The sequence below is a fragment of the Cebus imitator genome, unplaced genomic scaffold (assembly GCF_001604975.1).
Source record: "Cebus imitator isolate Cc_AM_T3 unplaced genomic scaffold, Cebus_imitator-1.0 Scaffold402, whole genome shotgun sequence".
In the NCBI taxonomy this organism is placed as follows: Eukaryota; Metazoa; Chordata; class Mammalia; order Primates; family Cebidae; genus Cebus; species Cebus imitator.
In genome coordinates, this window is record NW_016107717.1 from 1,090,899 (window position 1) to 1,102,368 (window position 11,470).

Sequence of the window (11,470 nt, forward strand, 5' to 3'; positions counted from 1 at the left end):
AGAAAAAAAGATCGGCTGATTTTACTTTTATCTAAATTATAGTTGATTCAAATGTTATCTTAGTAATACTCTAATTCTCATGTACTGATTTCCATTTTAGTAAGTCTTAGAAAAGAAAGGGATGGAGTTAAATTTCATCCAGTAGCTGCATCTGATGAAAAACACATGCACTGGATTATGTCAAACAAGTGACTCTGCTCTGGGTCACAGGAGGAAAGAAAGTGGAGACCTGTACCCTTAGGGATCGAGTGAGGCTGTATCATTACAGGCATCCATTTGTTCATCCACTCATTCATTTATTTATTTGACAAGTTTTTGATGCCATATTGCATGCCTTACTATGAAGCTGCAGGGGTATTAGCGAACTGGAAAGATTTAACAAACAGAAACATAAAAACTAGAAAATTATAACTATGTGGCAACCACTTAAATTTATGGTGGTGGAACATAAAGAGATAGTCTCCTAGAGGTAAAACCCAGAAAGGAAAGCTTCCGTGGAGAAGAAAGTCTTGGCCACATTGTGCGGGAAGAGAGGGAAATGACCTGGTACACGTGTGGTGGGACAGTCTTCCAGGCAAAGGGGGCTGCCTTCATAGCCAGCCACCCAGCGGTGCGGCTCTAACAGAGGCACAGGTGAGAAGGGAAGCACACAAAGAAGGGGTTTTGAGAGGAGTTCATTTATTCTTCATTCAACAAATAATTATTAAATGCTTGCCATGCACAGAAACAATTCTCATGTCTGAGAAGCTGTTGGTATCTAAAACAGTTTCCCGGCATTTATTAACAGGAAGCAGTGTATAAACAAGTAAACAATAAATAAACAATACTTTCAGATACTGAGAATTGTCATGGACTGAATAAAACAGGGGAATGTGATGGAGAGTGAGTGCAGTGGATCATTTGGCAGGGACATCAGGGAAGACTTCTTTGAAGAGGTAACATATGAGCTAGAATCTAAATTGTAAAAGAATTAGCCATAGAAAATTTCTGCTCTTGTTGGAGGAGTGAGAGGAACAGAGAGAACAGAAAGGACAGAAGCCTTGAAGGGAATGGAAGTTGGCAATAAGTTAGAAGGCTTGAAGAGCCATTTTATTTAGAAGGCTTTGTTTTGACACAAAAGCCGCTGGAGATCTTCTGTAAGTTTTTGGATAAGGGAATGAGGTAGGACTTGGGAGAGATGAACCTGGTTGCTCTCAGCACAAGTTTGGCGTCCAGAATTTCCAGTGCTGACCCATCAGACATGGAGCTCTAGACTAGACTTTGCTCAGTCAGTCCAAAGCAGCACAGTAGAGTTTCCTCCACTCAGAGATCTCAGGGATTTTATCTTCCTCATTGCCTTCCATGCCTGGTGGTTGATGTCTTGCTGCCCTTAGGGAGGGTGTCAGTGTGTGACTTCTTTTGACTCTTCCTTCACTTTTACCTCTGCTCCCCAAGGTCCTTGTCCTACTGGTGGAACCGAATCCAGTCCCTCCTCTACTGTGGGGAAAGCACCTTTCCTGGCACTTTCTTGGAACAGAGCCACAGCTGCACCTGCCCCTATGACCAGTCTTCCTGCCAGGGCCCCATTCCATGTGCCTTGGGCGAAGGGCCGGCATGTGCTCGCTGTGCTCCGGACAACAGCACACGCTGCGGGAACTGCAACCCGGGCTACGTGCTGGCCCAGGGGCTGTGCCGGCCAGAGGTGGCCGAGTCCCTGGAGAACTTTCTCGGGCTGGAGACAGACCTGCAGGACCTGGAGCTGAAGTATCTGCTGCAGAAGCAGGATAGCCGCATTGAGGTGCACTCCATCTTCATCAGCAATGACATGCGGCTGGGCAGCTGGTTTGACCCTTCCTGGAGGAAGCGCATGCTGCTCACCCTGAAGAGCAACAAATACAAGCCTGGGCTGGTGCACGTGATGTTGGCCTTGTCCTTGCAGATCTGTCTCACCAAGAACAGCACCCTGGAGCCTGTCATGGCCATCTACGTCAACCCCTTTGGGGGCAGCCATTCTGAGAGCTGGTTCATGCCTGTGAATGATGGCAGCTTTCCTGACTGGGAAAGGACTAACGTGGATGCGGCTGCCCAGTGCCAAAACTGGACTATCACCTTGGGGAATAGGTGGAAGACTTTCTTTGAGACAGTTCATGTTTACCTACGGAGCCGAATCAAGTCCCTGGATGACAGCTCCAATGAGACAATCTACTACGAGCCCCTGGAGATGACTGATCCCTCTAAGAATCTGGGCTACATGAAAATTAATACCTTGCAGGTCTTTGGCTACAGCCTACCCTTTGACCCGGATGCCATCCGGGACCTGATTCTACAGTTGGACTACCCGTATACTCAAGGTTCCCAGGACTCTGCACTCTTGCAGCTCATTGAGCTCAGGGACCGGGTGAACCAGCTTTCTCCACCTGGCAAAGTCCGACTTGACCTTTTCTCCTGCTTGCTCCGGCATCGGCTCAAGCTGGCCAACAACGAGGTGGGCAGGATCCAGTCCTCCCTGAGGGCTTTCAATTCTAAGCTGCCAAACCCTGTGGAATATGAGACCGGCAAACTCTGTAGCTAATGGGAGGCCCATTTAAGCATAGGGCAAAGAGGGGATCCATGAATCTGGGGTACAAAGATAATCCAAGCCCTCACCTTAGTGCCAACAGGGTATGCTCCCACGAGACTTTCAGCATCCAGCAGCTGGGACCTCGAGGCTGGGGGCTGAAGCAGGCGAGAGAGAAATAGCTACTGTGTGCATGCGCGTGCGCGCGCGCGCACACACACACACACACACACACACACACACACTCACAAACACACACAGGCACACAGGCACAGGGAGGCTACGACTTAGCAGCCTCAGCTCTGTAAAGTTGATCAGTGCTTTCTAAAATGAATGCAGTTGAATGAAGGAGCCAAGGAAGAGATGAAGAAAAAGAACCAGCTGGACCATGCAACAAACAAAAAGTCCTTAAAAGTGATTCTTGTCGTTCAAGAAAGAGGGGACAACAATGGGAGGGGTCGGAGCTCTTCCTCTCCCTCTGTGGAGTCACTTTTGTATTCTTTTTAACCAGATTTCTTAAAATGTTGTTGTTTTGTGAATCCTGACATTGGTTCTTACTTTTGTATGCTGCCTCCTCTGTGCCCTCCCAGATGCTGACTGGGAGAAACATGAGAAGTTCAACCAACAGAGGAACCCGCGCCAAGGGCAGGCAGTGGCCTCCTTGCTCCCCTCCCTCACTCCTCCCTCTCTGCTGCCTCTTTCCCCCACCAAGTATCAGGGCCTTGGATTGTTCCCAGTTCCCCTTGTGGTCCGTTCAGAGCTCCTTTTCCAGCAGCATCTCTCTGTCCAAGAAAGCAGCCCTGTCAAGTTAGAGAGAGACAATGTGTAGGAAATTGTTATTTTTTAAAAAAAAAAATAACAAAAACAAAACAAAATTATTTATTTTGTGATTGTTTTCCTTGTCAATCTGCTCCAGCCACCTGAACATCTAAGTAAACATTTATCTGGTTTGATATATTTTTGGAAAAGGCCTTTTTTAGGGGGGGAAAAGTGAGAGAAAAGAGAAAAACAAAAGAGTATAGTTTTCTGGGTTGCCTGGATTTTTCTTTTTGATTGCTATTTGCATGACACAAGAGTGTCCGTGAAGCGGGGATAGTGCTGTGTGGGAAGCGGGTTGATTGATAGATACACAAGTTACACAAGTGAATGAGTGGGTGTGTTGACTGGGGTGTGACGGGTATATGAGAGAGAGAAAGGAAATGAGAAGTGAGCTCAAACTATCCCCGAGAGTTATCGCACTGCACTCCCGCCACCTTTTTTCTCCCTGGGTGTGAGGGCTAACATGGGTCCTAAAACCTGGATTTCCCACAATGGGGAGAGTAGTTAAAAAGGTCTTGCTCGTAAGAGGAACTGCAGTCTTTGCCCAGGGCAAAGTCCTGCCAAAGGGGCTCCTCTTTGCCAACACTGCTGCAGACATCAGGAGAATTTCCCTACACTGCATCTGATGGTCTGGGATTACCCTTTGAGAAAACTGGGAAAGATGTAAATAGAGCATTGGCTCCCTCCATTCTGTCTGATTACCACATTCCCAACCCAAGTAGCAGCTCTGATGTATACCACATGGAACAATGCATCCTTTTCCCCTAGTGCCTCTCTCCAGGTGGTATGAGAATCACTTCTCTGTCTGTGCTTCACATTCCAACCACAATGCATAGGCATGACAACCCCCAGCTTATTCAGGAGAGAGTCACCACATGAAGTATCTCATTCCCTACCTGTGGTATATCTCAGTTGGCATCAAGTGAAATGGAAGACAGTGAGATCATGCATCTCTGCCCGGAGGCCTTCTATGTTTATTATTGCATGCAGAAGAATTTGACATTACATTTAATCATCGCATTGTCTTTCAACCTACAAGAAACTGAAATCCTTGGTAGAAAAGCAGCCTGGGGTGTCTCTTTCTTCACCACTCTCCTGAAGGCTTCCAGGGTAAAACTGCAGAGTGATAGGATGATCCAGGGTGAGCACAGTTATTGGCTATTTCTAGTTAAAGCCACTCTTGCTTTGGGAAGTTTGGACCGAGTTCCTCACCCATGGGAGACGGAATAGGCAGATGACATCATCAGCAGGAGTGTTGAGAGGTACCTGATGAGGGTGCTTTTGGTGGGAAGGGGCGGGAAGGCTTTGATACCTTCCAGTGGCAGGGTTTGAGTGGTAGATACCAGAGTCTGATTTTAGCACTCTGAATCTGTATGTCTACAGGCAGTAGGCGTGGGTGGACAGACTCTTACTCATTAATTAAAGGTGCACCTTTAGCAAACTGTCAACTGCCAGGCACAACACTAGTCAGATTGGGGAGGACAGCCATTGAGAATGTACCGTGCACAAAGCAGTGTGGAGCCTCAGTGGCACAAGCGTGACTGCCCCACTGGGAACGGAGTCAGCACATGAGGGCTCATATCCCACCGGGGCCAGTCCCACAGTTGGGGTGAGGGGTGGGAAACCTCAACCATCTGTCTTTGTATCAGCGACTAGGCTGGGAGAATATCACACCTGTGGAGTTATTAGTAAGGATGCTGTGTCTCTTTATCTCAGAGATATGAGAGATCTGTTGTTTTGAAAGGGCTTCAGGAAGATGATGCTGTGATGTATTGTGGCTTTAGGGAATATATGCACTCATTTACTAAGCTTTCCACATCTTGCCCATTGAAGGTTTAAACCATGAAGCTTAGTGTTCCAACTCCATCTGAAAGTACTACTACACATTGGTAAATATTTAGTGGTGTCTTTGATTCCAGATGCAAGTATATTGCTAGATAGCCAAACAAATATTAATTACAGAGGTAGAAATGTCTATATTTGATCTACTCATCTGTTACCTGTGATAGATGTCTGATTTGTCTGTTCTGCTTGGTGTAGAAGAGCTTGTGTCAAAGCAGCAGACCAAAGACTTTGCTTCTAGAACACAGGTGGAGGAAGAGGAGGTGTAAGGGATGGGTATCATCCTTTAAGGGGCTTTAAAAGACTTGAAATCATGAGTTTAACATAGGGTTTTTTAGAAAGCTTGGCTAAGAAGTGCCATAATAAGAAAAAGCTGTCCCCAGGTGAAACTGTCACCTTTAAAGTCTGTAATAATCAAAAGATGTGAACCACCTATTCACAGAAACAGCTGCAAATGAAGAGCTGTCATTAATTAGTACTGGATTGTCAATGTTGGTGAACTCATTGTGGAATTAAGGGCAAAATCACAATATAGTTTCTACAACGCATTGGATAATAACGATTAGGAATTCAAGTTTTAATTGTAACCCCAAAGAACTAATACATCAAATGCTAATCTGTCCTAATGCTTGAGACTAATGCCTCTTATACTAAATAATATATTTAATACCTGCTGCTAAAAAAATATTGCTATGCTCTGCAAACACACTCATGTGTCAACAGCCAAAAACATAAATGAAGATCACTTCCAATACTAGGTATCACTAATAGTTTAGTTCCAGTTCTTGTGTTTTTTTTTTTTTTTTTTTTTTTTTTTTATTTTTTTTTTTTTTTTTTTTTTTTTTTTTTTTTTATTTTTTTTTTTTTTTTTTCTGTTTTTTTTTTTTTTTTTTTTTTTTTTTTTTCTCAAAATATAAAAATAGTGGTCATGGGCCTGACACCTGTAATCCCAGCACTTTAGGAGGGTGAGGCAGGCAGATCACCTGAGGTCACAAGTTCAAGATCATCCTGGCCAACATAGTGAAACCCCCTCTCTACTGAAAATACAAAAATTAACCAGGCGTGGTGGCGGGCGCCTGCAATCACAGCTACTCAGGAGGCTGAGGTGGGAGAATTGCTTGAACCTGGGAGGCAAAGGTTGCGGTGAGCCGAGATCTTGCTACTGCACTCCAGCTTGAGCAACAGAGCGAGACTTCATCTCAAAACATAACCACCAGCACCACCAAAATAATGGTCATGATGGACAGAGCTGCCCTGTAAGTAGACAGAATATTTTACCTACATGACGTCGTTCCCCAAAATACCACTTGAAAGTCTGTAATTTCATCAGATAGGTCTATTCTCTTGTATTTCAGAAAAGTCTCTTTTTTTGCCAGTATACTTTGCATGAAAACTAAAACACTCTGAAGAAAAAATCAGTCGTACAAGTTAACCCAATGGCAAAGTAGGAAATTGGATTTTTGGAGTTGGAAGGTTTTTCGTGGTCATCTGCTGTAATCTCATTTTTGGCATGAGGAAAAAGAGGTTAAAACAATTGAGACTTTGGCCCAGTGCGGTGGCTCACTCCTGTAATCCCAGCACTTTGGGTGGCCGAGGCAGGCTGATCACAGGGTCAGGAGTTTGAGATCCGCCTGGCCAGCACGGTGAATCCCTGTCTCTACGAAAAATACAAAAAATTAGCCGGGCATGGTGACACACACCTGTAGGTCCAGCTACTCAGAGGCTGAGGCAGGAGAATGGCTTGAACCTGGCTGGTGGAGGTTGCAGTAAGCCAAGATTGCGCCACTGCACTTCAGCCTGGGCGACAGAGCAAGACTTCCTCTCAAACAAACAAAAAAAGAGAAGTTGGCCAGGTGTGGTAGCTCAGCCTGTAATCCCAGAACCTTGAGAGGCCAGCTCAGGTGGATCACTTGAGGTCAGGTCAGGAGTTTAAGACCAGCCTGGCCAACATGGTGAAACCCTGTCTCTACTAAAAATACAAAAACTAGCTGAGCGTGGTGTTATGCATCTGTAATCCCAGCTACTCGGGAGGCTGAGGCAGGAGAATTGCTGGAATGTGGGAGGCGGAGACTGCAGTGAGCCAAGATAGTACCGCCACACTCCAGCCTGGCGCAAAAATGAGAAGTTAAAGAGGTTTCCCATGTGTGTCTATTATCAGAGCTAGGAATAGAAGTCCCATCTGGTTCCTTCTCTACTTCTCTTTGCCAGTAAGTGACATTTGGGTCCTAGAGGTGACAGGGATCCAGGTCAGGCCTTAGGAATGTGGGGATGGAGGAGAGAAGGCAATTTTCCAGGGAGGAGAAGAGGCTTCTATGAGATGGAAGTATCTTCACACTTTTCCCTGTAACTGATTTTAGCAAAAATAATCAGCTACTATGACAAGTGAAAGAAAAGGACTGAGGTTTCACCCTCAGTGAAGCTTGAAGCACAGAGTAGACAGGTTTCCAACTAGGCTGGAAATGTGATTAACTTGCTAGTTTCCTGATGACACCATATCAGCTCCGTGCTTTTTAATGGCAACAGCCTGCCTTTAATTTGTTGCTATTTGCTATAAACCACCAACTGGAGAGTTTGAGTATCATTACAAACTTGATAATTTCTGCAAAGCATCTTCCATGTGATGTCTAGAGGTGACTGGGTTCCACCAGCGTCCAAAGGTCTCAGGTTGTGCCGTTCCTGTGGCCTAGATCTAGGGTCATGAAGTAATGAAGTGATACTCTGCTATATGCTGAGAATCCTGGCTCCTACCAACAGCAAACCGCAAAAAACAAGGGCCAAGGGAGTCATCCCACCCAAGAAACAAAACTGTGGCTTGCACTCCTGACATGCTTTCCTTCTCTCTAGAACATATACTAGGCGTGTTAGGGAGGAAGGATAGATTGGGAAACTTCGGTAGTCTGATGCCATTAAACACACAGCTTTCTTCTGGTTTCTCATTCTGGCGTTGCTACCAGCTAGCTCTGTAATTGTAAGCAAGTCTCTCCACTTCTGACCCCCAGTTTGCTCCCCTATGGAAGAGGAAGTTGTTTCCCATGTGGGTACTGATTGTACTTCTGTTACCATTTCACCATGTTACAATCAGTGTGGCATAGGAGACCATGGAGGATATAAAGTCAGATCTGGATTTGCATGTTGGATCCATACTTACCATTTAAGTGACCTTTATTCTTGATTTGTCTCATCTGTGACTCAACTGTTTCATCTCCACCTTCCAAAAGTTTTGCATTTCCTTCTCTTCCTGAACATTCACCTCTTTGCATACATTTGCTCCACACTCCCCAACATCCAGAATGTCTCCCTTCAATTCCCTAAAACTCAATCTTCCTTCCTTCCTTCTTTCCCCTTCCCTCCCTCCCTCCCTCCCTCCCTCCCTTCCTTCCTTCCTTCCTTCTTTCCTTCCTTCCTTCCTTTCTTCCTTCCTTCCTTCCTTCCCTCCCTAAGTGATAGACCCTAGGCTAGGTGTAGGATATTAAAAACTCTATAAAACATGTTTCCAGACCATAAACAATTGTGCAATATGATGTGGGGTAGGAGGTGAGGCAGTGGGATGCATGAACAGTTCAGAGTGGAGCATTCTTAGGGATGTGCAAAGTATTGATGGAGCATAGAAAGACAGCGCTTCACTCCCTGGAAGAGATTCTAATGGCATTTGTTGTGAACCTTCTAATAAAGTGGGAGCAATGTCCCAAGTGTCCAGATGGTTTACATACCAGTAGAGGGAAAGACTTAAAATATTACATGTGCATCCCTTCTCGGAGAGTAGGAAAGAGCAAGAGCAGCAGAAACCTGCTGAAGCCACACACTATGTGTTCAGTGCCCTTATTTCTGACTCCTGAGCACCAAGTCAGCACTTGTTAGCCAGCTCAAGCAACACTTGTGGGACTTCCATGGGAGCTCTATTTGATAGAGGAGATGCCTCCACCCCTTAAGGTGCAGTGTGGCGAAACCAGTGCTTCCGTGACTTTAATTAACATGCAGATTCTGATTCACTAAGTCTGTAGTGGGCCCCAGATTCTGCATTTCTAACAAGCTCCCAGGTGATGCTGATGCTGCTAGTCCATGGATGACACTTTGAGAAGCAAGCTCTCAGAGTGCATGCCTGTTATATTTCTGCAGTACTTGGGGCTCAAAAGTAAGAGCTTCCCCGGAAGGACAGGGGCTAAGAAACCAAAGTGTCAATCGCATTTGGCTCTGGGGTCATGACCTCACTTATACAAATCTTGGTGCTCTACAGGCCTTTATTTTCTCAAGCAGTTAGAGCCAAGTGTCTGACCTATACAAATGGAGTAAGAAAACGGAGGTAAGGGAAAAGAAAGGAAACATAACTATGTCAACATTCTGAGGGCTCTAAGCTAGCTTGCTTATCAATGTGTGTTTACAGATAAGCAGCCCCATGGACTGGCTGAATCATGCTGGCTGAATGAAAGGTCTTTTCCCCCAAGCCTATCATAGCAGATCTGTTCAGAAGTGGAACAGCGAGTATCTGTCACTCTACGAAAACATACATCAAACGAGGTGATTAAACCCACACCAACAATGTACAAGCACCCAGAACTCCCAGACTTTAGGCTACTTAAGTGCCATGCACCACCCCCTAGACACCCCATCTAAAAAAATGAAATGAATTATTTTTGTTTTCAGTTCTATCCTTCTCTCCTCCAACCTTTGTGATTACCACACATGCATCATTAATAAAAACAACGGCCAGAATTTTTGTAGGGTCACTCTTCCAAAGATTTCAGGACTTGGAAGAATGAATCACTCAAAATTATTTATTAAGCATTTTCAGCTAGGATCTGTGGGAAGCCAGCCAAACATGGGTTTAGTATGTACATTTTCTTAATTCAAAAGGCTTGCAGATGACTTACAAAATAAAATGTGTGGGGGAGTTCCATAGATAAGTGAAAGCAGGAACTGGATTTCACATGCTTTCTGGAGTCTGGCTGCCTTGATTCAACACCATCGCTGCCACTTACAAGATGTGAGGGTCTGGATGTGTCATTTAATTTCTTTCAGCCTCAGTTTGAAAGAACAGCAGTGAAGTATGTATCTTGTAGGATATTGTGATGGTCAAATAAGATAAAACATATAAAGAGCAGGGACAGGGTTAGAGCACATACTCAATAAGTGTAGGTCTTTTCCTTCTGTTAAATAGTTTCTATTTTTGGAGAAAAGGCAAGGGAAGGTAAAGGGAGGGGAGGACATAGGAGGGGAGAGAAGAAAAGAAAACATTCATGTTATTTACCTGCAGAAGCAAACTTCCTGGAAACAGAGGAATTTATCATCTGGGCCCTTACCTAAGAGTCATCAGGTAATGTAATGAAAAAGGTCTTCAATTACAGTTTTGTGGAAGACACAGATAAGCCATTGAAATAGTTGTTTTTTATGTAGACCCTCTATAAAAGCATAGAATATAATATTACAGTATAACTCATTGCTAAAATAAGTTATGCTGTGCCCTGCTGGGTCATGTGGCTTAGGAACATTGTTTTGATGATATAGCTTATTACAGTGATAGAGCTTGGAGTGTCTGAGAGAATGGCTAGTTAACATGCCCATTAGGCTGTCTATTTCAAATAGCACATCTTAAGTGCACTTATGGCAAGTACCGGATTGCAGTCAATCCCTAGTTGAATTCTTTGATGAGGAACGAGGGTGTAGTACCGCCGTAAGGTTTTTAGATACAGACAGAAGGGAAGCAGCGTTTATGTTCCTGTTATATGAGAAGTATAAGAAGTACATAGGCTGAAAAGTGAAGACTAATGTTCCAAGCAATGGGAGCACATATGTCTAGGCATACATTCATAGACACAATGATGTCAGGCTGATGTTCACATACCGTACCCAGCCTCCTGGGCCAATGCCTTTCATTTCATTCCTCTTTTATAAATAACAGCTTTATACATATGTAATTCAAATACCATCAAGTTCACTGCTTTAAGGTATACAATTCAGTAATTTTTATTCAAAACGTTGTTCGTAGATTGCCACTATCCAATTCCAGAACATTTATGTCACCCAAGAAAGAAATCTTGTACTCAGTAGCAGTCATTCCCCATCCTTCTCCAGCCCCCAGCTCCTGGCAATCTCTATTTCCTGTCTCTGTGGATTTGCCTATTTCAAACATTTCATGTAAATGGAATTATACAATATGTGGCCTTCTGTGTCTGGTGTCTTTCACTTAGCACAATGTTTTCAAGGTTTATCTCTGCTGCAGCATGCATTAAAATATAATTCCTTTTTATGACTGAATAATATTCCATTGAATGAATA

General features: G+C 44.3%; 1 protein-coding gene across 3 annotated transcripts in view; it reads left to right on the forward strand.

Annotated features, from left to right (window-relative positions):
* BRINP2 (BMP/retinoic acid inducible neural specific 2) overlaps nt 1-3,493 on the forward strand; it is a 110,833-nt gene extending 107,340 nt beyond the window's left edge. For all 3 annotated transcript variants that reach the window (XM_017508839.2, XM_037731481.1, XM_037731480.1), the window contains one exon: nt 1,435-3,493. In XM_017508839.2, coding sequence (XP_017364328.1) covers nt 1,435-2,551 — 1,117 coding nt within the window. In that variant the 3' untranslated portion in view covers nt 2,552-3,493. The remainder of the gene's footprint in view (nt 1-1,434) is intronic.
* The last annotated feature ends 7,977 nt before the right edge of the window (nt 3,494-11,470 follow it).